The 15,000-nt window shown below is 42.7% G+C and overlaps 2 protein-coding genes across 2 annotated transcripts in view; one reads left to right on the forward strand and one right to left on the reverse strand.

Moving 5' to 3' along the window:
- Nucleotides 1–908: 908 nt before the first annotated feature.
- LOC134194596 (uncharacterized) lies at nt 909–1,564 on the reverse strand. The gene is made up of 2 exons (XM_062663539.1): nt 961–1,564; nt 909–916 (listed from the first exon to the last, which is right to left on the reverse strand). The coding sequence occupies exons 1-2, from the start codon at nt 1,562–1,564 to the stop codon at nt 909–911; spliced, it is 612 nt and encodes a 203-aa protein (XP_062519523.1).
- A 1,840-nt stretch (nt 1,565–3,404) lies between these two features.
- Nucleotides 3,405–15,000, forward strand: part of LOC134194597 (protocadherin Fat 4-like) — a 17,881-nt gene continuing 6,285 nt past the window's right edge. The window contains exons 1-14 of the mRNA XM_062663540.1: nt 3,405–3,462; nt 7,888–8,115; nt 8,726–8,779; nt 8,839–8,917; nt 8,998–9,069; nt 11,254–11,340; nt 11,392–11,536; nt 12,199–12,392; nt 12,452–12,569; nt 12,626–12,772; nt 12,839–13,255; nt 14,098–14,367; nt 14,428–14,589; nt 14,649–14,969. Of these exons, the coding sequence (XP_062519524.1) occupies nt 3,405–3,462; nt 7,888–8,115; nt 8,726–8,779; nt 8,839–8,917; nt 8,998–9,069; nt 11,254–11,340; nt 11,392–11,536; nt 12,199–12,392; nt 12,452–12,569; nt 12,626–12,772; nt 12,839–13,255; nt 14,098–14,367; nt 14,428–14,589; nt 14,649–14,969 (2,352 nt within the window). The remainder of the gene's footprint in view (nt 3,463–7,887; nt 8,116–8,725; nt 8,780–8,838; nt 8,918–8,997; nt 9,070–11,253; nt 11,341–11,391; nt 11,537–12,198; nt 12,393–12,451; nt 12,570–12,625; nt 12,773–12,838; nt 13,256–14,097; nt 14,368–14,427; nt 14,590–14,648; nt 14,970–15,000) is intronic.

Here is a 15,000-nt window from a genome sequence, read left to right on the forward strand (position 1 = left end):
ATACACGCAGAAATTAACTAAAAACTGTATGTACGTACACACATGCAGACCAGAGTGGTCGGCCTGAAGCCGGTCGAAAGCATCAGGGTCGGTAATCGCAACGAAGACATGAGTCTAGCAGTTAGCACTTTGACACAACACTGACACCACCTTGTCAAACGCACACAGACGGAGACGAATGTTCTGCAGACCCATTTTGTTTGTCTGCGCATGCGTATCCTGGGTTTAGACTTGAGCTTGGAAGGAGAGTTGGGCATGGGCGTTATTCCGGTATGGGTGTTATTACGGGCGAATACGATATGTTATTATTATCTATGTACAATATGCTTAATGATGACCTGTTTCAAGTGTGACAGAACTTGTCTATAAATTAAGCTAACAGTTAGCTTGTTAATTAAATTGTCAGAAGGGTAGACATGTAATGACGTCTAAAACATGCTATTATCATCTGTGTACGTTAGAATTGAACTGCGTATATGACTTTCAGTCGGATTGCAGTTAGTGTGACTGGGTCACTGGCTACTCTACGTCTAGTAGCTAGTTTATAAAAATATATACATCTATATTGGCAACATAATATATATATATATATATATATATATATAATTTATTACATATTTTGTAACACTCACATCTAGCCATCCCCTTCCCAACTTAAAACTTAGTAATACATCATAATATATATATATATATATATATATATATATATATATATATACATATATATATATATATATATATATATATATATATATATATATATATTGTAAAATCAACTACATGTATTGCGGAAATGCAAATTTGCTCACCCAATTTGAAACTTGTATGTAGTGCAAGCCATGGGAATCAAACGGATCGCGCGGTGATGTCTGGCTGGTAAAGAAAGTTGGTCGCAAAACGAGTTGCACCTATGAGTCTTGAAAAAGATATCCATTCCTTCTTGGCCAAAATCAGTATTACCGTACCGACCATTAAGAGAATGTATAGCTGGATCCGTTAGGTCGTATAAGTCGTCTTTCTTCACTCCTTGCAGGTCGCAGACTAACTCTCTGCCGTTGGTGATATGCCACGTAAAATGTGAAAAAGCAGCTGCGAATTGGCCAGCACCGGTCGTCCAACCGTAGTTACTACTGAATTTTTGATAATGACCGTCGATAAAGTCTTCAATCGAGACGTACCCTTTGGGTCTGATTATGCCCTTCAGCACAGAGCTTGATGAACTGAAACAAATTGAGCGCTTGTCCATCTGTGCGATGATAGGAAGCTTAAACTGAGGCGGTCGATTTGTCGGGATGTAGCGATGCCAATCTTCTGCAAGTTGTTGTGCTCGCTTTGACGTGTTAACGTCTGCTGTCCAATCACTAGGGGTCAGTGCATAGCCATCTTTAAATACTTTCACCACGCATTTAGCTCCAGATTTTGGGCCATCGCCGTGGTATGTGCCTTTGTAGGCATATCGTGATTCACCTTCGGAAAAGATAGAGTCATTGAAGTCTGCCCAGTAACGGTATCCGTCTTCGTGAGCACCGAGACTATACGAAGTTCGGTTCTTCCTGGCTGCCATAACTATCTAGACGTGTGCACGAGATCCAAGATAAGGACTATCTGTTGTATGTACGGGACTATATTTTGCTTCTATTATAGGTACATACGGGACTATATTCTGCTCCTATTAATTAAGTTCATATTTGCTCTTATCTGGTTCATATTAATTTTGTTCCTATTATGCTTGTATTTGGCTAACCGTGGGGCAACGCCTGTATAGATATTATTTTTCCTTGTAGGTGACTTTAGCTACGTGACGCAACAGCGTGTACATGTTTCAACTTTCGTAAACAAATTTGCATTTCCTGGTGAAACTAGCTACGCAACAGCGTGTACATGTTTCAACTTTCGTAAGCAAATTGGCATTTCCTGGTGAAACTAGCTAATTGATTTGATGAACATACTTTGGTATTGTTGTAATGTGTTATACGTTTGCATTGGTACAATCAGCTTCAGCTTGTACCACAATGCGTAAAAGCAAAGCATGCAGTGTGCAGTGTAGGTAGCCAAGGCAAACTGCACGTGACAAACTAATTAATTATTACAGTAAATTGAAACTTGAAAGAAAAATTAACGCAACAGCTTGGCTACTAGAACGATCTAATCAGAGGCGCCACTCACTAGAGACCTACTACAGTAGTAGGTCTAGAAGCTATAGGTGGCTTCAATAAAATACAATGCGCTTCGCCAAAGTGTTTTTTTGCCATCCACCAAAGAATCAAGACTTACTCTACTGAACTTCTCTTTTACGTCTAGAATTTGGGGCATGCGATGTTAGATTCCCCAAGGAATGCCAATTAAAAGGTATACCGTAAACCATAGGAGTATGACTCCATTTTCATAGGGAACACGGTTGGGGGGATACTACACTGTTCCTGGGTCAGAAACCAATTACAAAACAGTCTCTGATATAAGCAATCTAGTCAAACCACACTTTACGTCAAACGGTTTGGGAAGGGAGTAATGAGGTCTAGATAACAGTCCCATACCAGTAGCGGATACAGGATTTGATAGACGGGGGGGCACGAAACCTAGTTTGTGGGCGTGTCCACTAAAAAGTTTACTTTGCTGCCTGCTCTTGAGATGACGACTCAGAAAGAAATCCTGTCAGTGATAACTGTTTGCGTTTGGTACACGCCATGTGTCGAACTTTTCCCTGCTTGTACGTGTACGTGTACAGACAGAACATGCGCACTTGCAGGTATTTGTAGATGCACGGTAATAGGTCAAAATGATTCTATTTATAGTGTTAGGATCCTATAGACTCAGATTTGAAAATTCTACGTCGCCCTCTGAGTACCAACCAATGTCTGATGGGTCCGTTCACTTAGAAGAAAGTTTTTCCAAACGGGGGGACGTGCCCCCAGTGCCCCCGTCTGGATCCGCTAGTGTGTCATACAAGGAGTCTCTTTATGTCCTCATAATCCGTCTAAACCCCATATACATGCACTAGGAGGTGATGCAATGGGAACTACTACAGTAGTAGTAGGAACCAAACTCACATAGCTAATGTCTATCCTCACAAAGACTGACACCGTTACAGGGCAAACTTCGACGATATTCCGAGATCTGTTTGGCAGAGTTGAAGGTCGAATTTGAGAAAGAACCCAAATTGTGACCTCAAGGAGCACTACGTGGCCACAACAGTTAATATTAAATCATTTCAAAATTATTGATATTAAATATGGCAAATTTCTTTAATGCCCAACTTCGTATTCAAAAGTTCTTATAGAATACACAATAGCCAAATTAGTCAGTCCTCAAACAATGCGCTTTGTTGGTATCAGGAACAATAATTATTGACAGATTGTCTCTCTAACATAACCGTATGAAAGTTGAAACCACACTCTGCAATTGCAATGTGTCAAGCAAGACTGTCACAGTCAAGCAGCAATGCCGGCTCATTTATAGTTGCAAGTGTGCAAAGTCTTCCAAAGACTTGAAACTGTTGATGGTACAGCACATCAAGAGATTCATCAAATGAGTATGTTATCAACTGTCTAAAAAATGAGTCTTGGCATTAACTCTTGGACAATTAATTATCTTGTGTTGCAACATTGGTATTCTTCTGCAAACTGGATCCACTTAGTGCATGATAATTCTCAACAAAACAGTGAAAACATTGTCAAGTTGATAACTATTCTATAGTAATTAATTACCTTTCTCTATTTGTCTGGGACCACAACTTTTAAGCCTGGTGCCACAATTTCTCCATCACCATGGAAACGGTAACCCTAGGCGAAGGTGTGTCATGATATGTTGCAAGACCAAATAACTGGTGGTTTCAAACCCTTGAGAGCCAATCTGTTAGGGACGTCATCAAAGAAGAACAAAGAGAACAAACATTACCAGAATGTAGAGAATAAGACGAGAACACTAAGTATGGGGATAAGTAGAAACCAATAATAAAGTGATTACTCAACATAAAATGAATAGAAGATACGAAAACCACCAGAAGAGGTACATACTATGGCAGCCAATATGCCAGAGCAGAACATGAAGTTCTACAGCAGTAATAAGTTGGTCTTGGTTCTATATCTGCATTTGATTTTTAATACTTTGGACATTAATTCAAAGGAAGGCCAGAAATGGGAAGCACATCGATACACTTAATTATGTCAAGATGTGGCTCAACTAGAGACCTTTTAGCAGTTACTCATTGAGTCAATCACTTGTTACCTGCACTACTGATATTCAATCAAAGTTTGATTGAATTGAACTGAAGCGAACTAAGGTAGTCAACACGCCATGAGATGTGGATATTGTTCTAAAGAGGAGGATAGGGATCCAGCAGAGTAGTTGTCTCTGCATGCAGTTAGGGATCAGTTTGATCTACACACTATAATGATGATATGGCGTCGTACGATATTAAGCAGTGAGCACGTAACGTATTTTATCAACGTAGGGCGATATACGTAACTTAACATGATATTTTGATCGCATTCACATTGAGATCTTCGCATACGTTCATTGTATGTCCCCTATCTGCCGAGAGCTTCCGTCACAAAGCCGAGGAAACGCCGTCTCTTACTACTTCTTCTGCTGTCGTAAGAGAAAAGCCCAAAACAAGAGAATGTGGATAAGAAATTTCAGGCTTTGGGGGATATCAAACTTTAGTCACTGCTGTGAAATGCGCATTGGTCAGGAGAACCACCACGTACTGCTCCACGATGGGATAATTCCTTACCTCAACCGGGAAAAGTTAAATCCATCTCAACATCTCATCTTACGTTACGAAAATCAATACGGTAAGTTATAACAACAAAATTTGAATTATCTTGCATAACGTCGCCCTACGTTACGGTAAGTTACGTTACGTGCAGAGTGTGAGTCCTGTGCTATAGTAAGCCAACCCTCCTCTGGATGTTTGTCTGTAATGCGCTGATCGACACGACGCCGGTCTCCGATGGTCTCAAAATGCGGCTGCCAGGTTGAGTTAGGCCGTCCAAGACAAACGGGGTCGAGTCGGATTTCGCCTGGACTGCCTCCGACGGACAGAAACGAGACTTTGGCGTTTTGAAATGAGATGCGCCGGAGTTTGTTTGTTCAATTACCCGAGTATGCGGATGTGACGTGCACTCGCCAAAGCCACTGTACTGTACTGTCTGATGCGCCAGGTTTAAGCCGGCCCGCTTGTGCGTGCGTCTGTCCGCCCGTGTGCCACGGAAGGTGCGTCTGCTTTTCGAAAGTGGCGTCATTCTCCACGAATAGATCATGCATGGAAAAAGTCCGAGTACAACGACAACAGCAAATGCATAGAGTGCAAACTGCGCTGGCTGCATGTGTAAGAAGCACACAGTAATAGGACGCGCGTATTCTAAACGCGCAAAGTAGACTGCTCCGCCCATAGGACGGGGTAGGACTAGTCAGGCTTTAGCCTATACTTTAGTACATCAATTTCCACTTTAGTTTCGCCTGTCCGTTTGGATGTCCGTATGGTCTGTAATGCAATCAAACCGACGCCGATCTCTGATCGGCGGCCGCCGGGTTGAGATTGGCTTGAGTCTGATTTCGCTGCCTCCGACGACCAGAAACAAGACTTTAGAAGCCGGAGTTTGTTTGTTTAATTAATGGAGTATGCGAATGTACATATATATTATGTGCGGATGTGGCGAGCCACTGTACGCCATTCCCACAACTACCATCGCGCGTTCACAATACAGGCGCTTTATTACTCTATGCATCTTACACACTTCAGACAGCGCGGTTTGCACTTTTCAGACTCTTCTCAATAACAACGTTATTATCTATATCTAATAGTAGTAAATAATTCGTAAAGAATAATGCCACTTCCGCAAAGAAGACGTATACGCAACTTCCATGACACACAGACGTACGAACGCACGCACGCACTCGGGCCGGTAACGGCTTAAAACCTCCTACCAGTTGTTGGAATTAGAGAATAGAAATAGCGTACAGTGGCTGGCGAATGCACGTCACATCTGCATTCTCGATTAAGTAAATCTAACTAAACAAACTCCGGCACATCTCATTTCAAAACGTCAAAGTTTCGTTTCTGACCGTCGGAGATAGGAGACATTCGACCGATCCCGATACGGTTGCGAAATCCGGCCGCCCGCGTTTTGCAAGACCGGCGTCGTGTCGATTGACGCGTTACAGACATCCGAACATGCAAACAGACAGACGGAAGTTGACGTATTATATAGTACTAGTACTACCCGCCCTATGGGCGGTGGCAATCTATCGTTGTACGCCACTTCTGTAAAGAAGACGCACCATCCGTGACACACGGACGCACAGACGCACGCATGCACGCGAAAGCGGCCCGGTTAGCCGGCGCATCTTGCACTCTGGGAATTAGAGGATGGCGTACAGTGGCTGGCGAGCGCACGTCACATCCGCATACTCGGTTAATGAATTGAGCAAACAAACTCCGGCTCATCTTATTTCAGAACATGACGCGACCGTTCGTCTCGGACTCTCGATCTCGACCGGCCCGCCGCGTTTCACGACGATCCAAGACCGGCGTCGTGTCGATCAGCGCGTTACAGACATACATGTGGACAGACGGAAGTGGGCGTTCCCGAGCGTTCGCGTATTGTAGTGTAGGATACGATGTGTTGGCTTGCGAGAGATGTTTACCGTAAATAGACCAAGATATACTTGGGATGTTTCGACCCATACACGTCGTTATTGATTAATAACAAAAACGCCTACAACTACTCTAGAAGTATATTCAAATTAATGTAAACACACTAGATCCTGTTCCGCCTGAAGCATGCATTTATGCTAGAAAAGACGGACTTGGCTGCGCGCGACTACAATCAGCGGCGAGCTTCTAGTCAATCTAGAGACTGCAGGTTGAAGTTTGGAAAGTCAAAAATTGATTACGGTAAGATGTAGCGCTTGCTGGTGCAATTTATCCGCTTGTTGTTCAATGTCTTCCTTGTGTTCCCTTGTTTGCATAGAAAGTTTTTCTGCTTGGATGTTAGATAAATTGCGTCTTTTCAACATGCGTTGTAGATATGTTGGCGTTCACGTTTCGCATACGTCTTCTGTGCATGTGCATGGTGTCTAAGAGTGCAGTGTTGACCCTGCATGGTTTCTGCTATCAGCTGTAAATCTAGACATCCAACTCTAGCTATAGAACCGGGGTCCGGTAAGGGGATTTGCTTACAGCAACTGCCAATCGGCTAGTGACCCAGTTTCTAGGTTTGATTTCTCAAGTGTCTACATAGGACTCAAAGAGGCCTCTTAGAATCGTTTGCTGTATGTTTGTTATGCAACTCCTCATTATTTGCCAGAATGGTCTAGAACATGCATTGCAGTTTTACAGAAAGGTGCTGGTACTGTTACTTTCACTGTTTCCGTTATCTAGAGGGAAATATAATTACGTAACCATTAGCAATATTTATGTCCCGTATACGACAACTCTTTGGCAACTACAGACTATTTTTACCGTATTATTAAATACGGACTTTGCGGTTACATGAAACGACAATCGCTTTGTACGATTTTAGATAGATTTTACAGGTAGTGAGCTTAATTAATATATAATAATTAGTTTAATAGTATTCATTAATATGTACTCTACAGACTCGACTTTGTCTCACTCCGACCTCGTCAATGCCCGAACTGTCAATCCTCAGATGAGACAATCCGGGCAATGACGAAGGCGCAGTAAAGCTGGGTCGAGTCTATTAAGTCTTAATTAGCAAAACGTACATTAAGTTAATTAAAAATAGAACATTGATACACACTGTTTTCTGTGGCGTGAATGGAGATTTATTAATTAGCCGGACTCGTGGTTTTCTGAGAAGGTCACTACATGGCTTTGTTCAAGATTCGGTGCTGTTTGCTACTGCTAATTGTTTTGTCGAGTTTGGTTACTACCGGCAAGAGCTGGTGGCGACGGAGAAGAAGAGGATGCAGTGCGGTCAACTGCCTGGTGGGAAATTGGAATTCTTGGGGAAGTTGTTCTGCAGCATGTGGGAAGACTGGAATACAGACACGACACAGGAGCAAGACCAGAACAGAGAGTTGTGGAGGATCGTGCACCCCCGCTTTGTCAAACACTAGGAGCTGCAATGGACCGTGTTGCCAAAAAAAGTGAGTACAAATATGCACGTCGTAGACGTACATTGCTCACATGTCAAGAAATAACTGCAAGAAGTTTTATTATTTATTGAACTTGTTCAAATTATTACATCTTTTGTTTTACTGTCAGTAGAAATTGATGCAATTTAATCTACAGGACTTCTGGTGATCCTCCCATGTCGAGCCACGTGTAGGTGTGGCATTGAGAGGCTGTGCCTGGACTGTAGTTTATGTAGTTAATACTGTAATCCGTAGACTTCAATTTTTAGAGCTCAACTGATATAACCATAGAGAGCTAAGAAGAACATGTCATCGTTGATAGTTCATGGCGCATCGATTATAGTTAATTAAAGTTTTTAGTCCTCTCAAATTTCTATAGCAGAAAACGGTACACATGCAGGAGAGTTAAAGTGTTGGAGCCTCCTGGAACCCAAACCAGTTCTCTGCGGCCAAGTTTGGCTCTGTTTTCTTGGTAACAACAGCTCTGATATAAAGTCCAGTGTAATTTTTATTTTGCTAAGTACTCGGCACGAGCATTAACATTTATCTTTAATCATGCTTGTTCTTCTAAACCACGTCTTTGTTCAAGTTGCATCATGAACACGTGAGGATCTTGGTCAAGCTGTAGTGGCTGTGGATCATCGTGCACACAGCATCGATATCGCAGTGTATCAAGGTAAGAGATCGCTGACGTTATGCTTTTAATGACGTACACGATGATGAATGTTTGTCAAGGTATCCTTCTTGTGGAGGATCCAGCTGCCCTTCTTCTACTAAAACTCAACGTAGTTGCACACCTTGTCCGTGTTGTCCTGTAAACTGCATTGGTAAGTCGAATTAAGAGCATTTTCGAATTGAGTCTTTACAAATGCTCGGTACTGTCATATTAAACAGTTGGGCAACATGGTTATCTTGCAAAGCTCCTTGCGGTGGATCAGGAGTAAAATGGCGAAACAGAACTATCAGGTTTGGTTGTCATAAAACGTCTTTCTACAATCTACTTTAGTCATCCGCAATATCGCTATGTCTACTCATACTTACGAGGGCTGTGTTTAGTCGTCATTCTGCATGCGGAGGAAGTAGGTGTCCAAGCCTAAGCCAGTCCAAGACATGCAGGCACGTCGGATCAGACTTGGCGGATACCAATGTAGAGATAGAGTAGTAATTGAATGTTGTTTGTTAGCGGTCCTTGTTGCCGCGTCAACTGCCAAATGTCGGCCTGGTCTGGCTGGAATCAGTGCGGAACGAGATGTGGGACAAGCACGAAAAGCAGAAGTCGTACCATTCTAACCTACCCAAGCTGTTCTGGAACGAATTGCTCATCTGCGCTTCAAACAATATCATGTTCGAGATATGATAAACAAAACTGCCAGGTAGACATTTTTAATTAGCTCTAAAGGTACGAGTCTTCCATCTCATTGTCTCCAGGTGACCGCATGGAGTAACTACGGATCCTGTCAGCCTAGCAACGGCAAATGCGGAAGCGGTAACCAATATCGCTACCGATCAGTGTCTGTTAATCTTTTCTGTGGTGGGTCCTCCTGTCCCTCTCTTTCCAGTTCCCGGTCTTGCACTGCTGGATGTTGCCGAGTCAACTGCCAAGGTAACGAACGATAAGTAATGTGTTGATGTTAGGGTGTCGACTATTTCTAGTGTTTCATGGTAGTCGGTTCTTGGAGCAATTGGAGCTTTTGTTCATCTACCTGCGGCAGTGGCTTACAGTAAGGCTTATGGTAGACTGCATTGAATGACGCGTTTCGGAAACGTTCCTATGTGATCGATTAGATACCGTAGCAGATCTATAACTCGCAGTTCCAATTGTGGCGGTTCTTGTCCTACCCTCCAAGAAACAAAGACGTGCTACTTCAATGGAGCGAGAACGTGTCGGGTCAGTATGAGCTGTAACGAAACTGTTGGACCGACGCCAAAAAACCCGAGAGTCCATTATTGACAGCGAATAACGGAATAGTCAACTAAAAATGAAACCTGTTTAAAGGCCAGTTCATAAATACTCTACGCTCGACCAACGTAACGTAACGTAACGTAACGTAACGTAACGTAACGTTGCGAGCGTCGTGTATGAACCAGGTGACGTTACGATAGGATACGCTATACGATACGATACGATACGTATGTTGGAATAGGATTGTGTTCGATTCTATTTTGACGTAACGGAGCGAACGTTAACCAATACGGTTTGCGCAATTGTAATAACACGTGATTTCTTCAAACAATCGTAGCCTAACCAAGAGATTGACGCGAGGTCCCAAAGGTCAGGGTACGCAAAACTATAGACAAGACGTTGAAAGAACGTATTCTGTGATAAATTCGAGCCAGTCCCTCCCCGCCCCGTCGTTCACCGGATTGTCGACAATCCAGAGAATGACGAATGGAGAATAGACTGTTGTAACGTACGCTGTTGAACGTTTCAGTGCGGTAAATTATGTTACAGTTGGTCAATGAGATCTGTGAACCGGCCTTAACTCTAACAACCCACGCCCTAAATCTAGTCATAGGTCCACTCTTTGGCCCGGTTTATGGCGCGACAGACCATTGATTTAGTCCATAAAACGCAACGTGTACGTGTCACTCTAGGTTTCTCTTTGGTCGGCTTATTCATCTTGTACTAATACTTGCGGCTTGGGCACACAGACAAGAACGAGAAAAATTACGATGTCACCATTGTGTAAAAGAACATGTCCGGCTCTCTCGCAAACAACGTCTTGTACTGTTTACGTAAATAAAAATTGTCAGGTAAGACCACAAGAATACAATTACTTGTTGGACACAAGTTGTATGTTTAAAATTCGCGCACGAGTTTATTTTTGTTATTATTAATATCAACTCTTAATTGGTGTACAAACATGTACCTATTATACTTAATTTTTGAACTTAGCATGCAACTGGCATTTCTCAAAGTCGCATGTGAACTAAAATTGATGAAATTCAAGTATGCTAATGAAGAATTACAGCAAAAGTTCAAATGCTTAACTAAATTTTAATTAAACTTAAAAATTTATTTAGTTTTGAAAACACGCGCCTACCAGCTAAATTAATGCGCGCGCTTTTGTCAAACGACTAATTTTATTCTTCTAGCCTAACGCAAGTGTTATTATTCTGATCATGGTGCCATGACGGTCTTTTACGTAGGTGGACGGATGGAGTAGCTGGACCAGCTGCTCTACGAAATGCTCGACGGGATTGCAGCAACGGTATCGCACCGTCACACAACAGCAAGTCTGCAAGGGCACCAGTTGTCCTTCTTTGGTTGTAAGATTATTTTTCTAGTGTCCGTGAACTTGCTGAAGTGGCAGAGCAAACTCGCTTTACTTACAGGACACTAAATTGTGCGGTTTGCCAAACGGGGGATGTCAGCATAACTGTAATGATGGCGTTTGTTCTTGCAATACCGGCTACCTTCTCGGCAGCGACGGTACAAGTTGCAATCCACGCGTTTGCGGTACTCCGTCCGTCGCACACTGTCATAGTAGTACGACATACGGGACAACGTGCAGATACCCGACTTTCAGTTGCACCGGTACGACATATCTACACACTTGCAGCATAACGTGTCCATCTGGGTATGCCGTCAAGAACGCACCATGGACAATGAAATGTTTATCATCGGGCGTATGGACAACTTACAGCACGACATACTGCAGAAGAGTTAACGATCCTCCAACTAAGGTATGCCACAATTACACACAAACCTCTACTAGCAAGACCCCGTATGAGACACCTATAGTCCATCAATATCAATCCCACTTGTCCTAGTCAAGCAATGGCGGATAGAGCTGCCGAATTAGTTAAATAGAGAAAATCTATAAAGATGGCAGATGAAAATAACTTTCTTTAGCTAAAACTCGTCTAGTTGTGAAAATGAACTGTAATGTATTGTGATGTATGGCCGACTGATTTACAATATCTAAATCTGAGAAACACGCGGTATCGAAGTGTTCCTCCGCGATACGAACTTATACATGTCTCACTCATTGTCAAGATTGGGTCTCATGGTGTCCGGATAGTAGAGGTGTGAATGTACTGTAACAGCAATGTAACCGCACAGTTTCTCAAATGTCTTTTCTCAATTTTTAGGTCTCTTTGTCTAATTCCGTGGTAAACGAGAATGCTGCTAGTGGAACGGTTGTCGGGACGTTGTCTACGACAGATCCTAACGTCGATGACAGTCACACGTACACTTTACTCGACAGCGCAGGCGCAAAGTTTACTTTGACCGACACGTCACTGAAAATTGCTTTCAGTCCAGACTACGAGACACAACAACGCACGTAGGGATTGTGTGTCTCGTTACGTCACACTCACCAATTAATTAATGTGACAATGTTAGATACGTTGTTGAAGTTCGCAGTACAGACAAGAAAGGCTTGTATCGCGACGAGAAGTTCACTATTTCAATCACAGATGTCAACGAGAAACCAACCAACATTCAAATATCTAACAACGACGTAAATACGATCGAAAACGTGTCGTGTAGTTTGATGACATTGCGTGTTGTTGACAGGTAAACGAGAACTCTCCGGTCGAGACTGTCGTTGGCAAATTGAACACAAACGATCCTGACAACTCTCAAAGCTCGCGTCAGTCGTTCAAATACGCGTTGCTCGACACGGCAGGCGGACGATTCAAAGTGGTTGGCGACACGATCAAGGTCGTTTACAGTGTTGTAATTTTAACCCAGTCTATTGCGAACAAGAGTGGTAAACTGTTTGTTTAGGTAGCGGTGGACAATACTAATTGTCTTGCCTTTGGTGGTTCGTCTTGCTTGCTCAACTATGAAGCTCAAAGACAACATGATATCGTTGTCAGGGCGACAGACAGTGGCGTTCCATCTCTTTCAGTTGATATCAAACTTTTTATCTTTGTCAATGATATCAACGATCAACCACGTGATCTCGATCCGTCCGATAACAAAGTAGTAGAGAACTACCCTATCGATGCTGTCGTTGGTATTCTGTCGTCGACGGATGAGGACGACGGTCAGAGCCTATCGTATTCACTGGCTGATGACGACAACGGGCGATTCAAAGTTGTGGCAAATAAACTCAAGGTCGCAAAAGTGGTCAACTACGAAGTGGCAACGGCTCATTCCATTGTTGTGGAAAGTCAGGACAACGGCACGACGCCTCTTAAGGTATATCTCAACTAGTATGCACAGTGGCGGATCCAAGAATTTGAAAAGGGTTCTCTAGTCAAAGACTGGGGCTTGTGACGCGCGTTAGACCTAAAAATTCAAAAAAGAAAAAGAAAATATACAAAATTTAGGAAAACTTTTATAAAATACTAAAACTTGTTGAAAGAAAGATGCAATAACTAGTATCTTCCTGCAGGAAGCTTACGTCCCTGTTCAGACGATTCCCTGTCTGTAGCACGCTCTATCCTCGTTTGGAAGTAACTACTTTAGGTTTAACCATATACTAAATGCCCCTAACACTCCTAAAATGCATTATCTATAAACTAATCTAGGAAGGGTGTAGTTTCAGACGCCATATTTTTTATATTAACAAAATCGATACTTGCGTGATAAGTTTGGGGTCCCAGTTTGCTTTAGTCAATATATCATAACTTCCCACCATATGTCTCACAGCCCTTACCTTGAAAAATGCACAGGTATCGGTCTTCCTTGCTAACAGAGATACGCTCATCACACATACGGGTACTAAGCACGGCCACACAGGTAATTTCAATGCTTTATTTCTTCGATACGGTAAACGTCTGCAGTAAACGGTAGCAAAAGGTTGTGTCATAAAGTGACAGTTTTCATCTGAGAGATAGTTGATTTTGGTGAGAGTTCTTTAGTTTGAATTTTTAGAGTTTTGGTGACCGCGTAGATCTTTTAGAGTATCACAACATTGAAATGCATGCAGCGTGTGTGTAGCGTAGAGAACGAGGTCAGCAAAGGATTACCACTGGATCCGTCACTGCAACATAATGATCCAGCGCTGACTAGCTAATTCGATTGAAACTTGTGTACAGATGACCAGACGCTTTGTTATCGAAGTAACCAACGTCAATGAAGCTCTAGTCAATATCAGTATCGTGGCAAAGTCTGGATATTTGCCTTACCCGGATAACAGTCCGCGGGTGCAAGAAAACGAACCCGTGGGAACGGTTTTCGGCACAGTAGAAGTGTTCGACTACGATGCTAACGAGACTTTGTCTTTTCGTTTGGACGATGACTCGAACGGAATGTTTGCGCTGGGAAATTCTGGCCAGACCGCCTGTATGGCAATCTTCACCAACCCGGTAGGTTGCGCATTCGCTTCACAAGATACAGACAGACCGTGTAGTTAACGTTTTTTGCAGGAAGTCATCACATACTGCGCCGTACCTATCATGGTAGCAGATCTTCTTAACTATGAGAATAGCTTGAAACATTACGTTATAATCCGAGTGACTGATCTGAAAGGATTGTTTCGAACGAAACGATTTCATGTCGAGATTGTAAATGTTAACGACGTTCCTCATGTACGTCACTCTGTTCGTCTGTACTCTGTGTGTATATGTTCTCTGTCTATTATTCGCAGGACATAGAGCTGTCTGGATCAACTATTAGAGAGAATGAGAACGATGCTCCGATTGGTACCTTTACGACTCAAGATCAAGACGTCACGGATCGGCATAACTACGCTCTTGTAAACAACCCTGGTGACAAATTCAGAGTAATAAGCAATTACCTGTTTACATCCGTCGACGCAAATCTCGATTATGAAACACAACAAACATACAAGGTGACCGTTCGGTCCACAGACAATGGAGTGCCAGCACGATATTTGGAAGAGAATTTTATCATCTCTCTAACAGATGTAAACGAACGACCGACGCTTATTCGCATTAACAACTCCAAGGTTTGCCTATCGTGTAGACAAGTCGTTTAAA

The sequence above is a fragment of the Corticium candelabrum genome, chromosome 19, assembly GCF_963422355.1.
Source record: "Corticium candelabrum chromosome 19, ooCorCand1.1, whole genome shotgun sequence".
In the NCBI taxonomy this organism is placed as follows: domain Eukaryota; kingdom Metazoa; phylum Porifera; class Homoscleromorpha; order Homosclerophorida; family Plakinidae; genus Corticium; species Corticium candelabrum.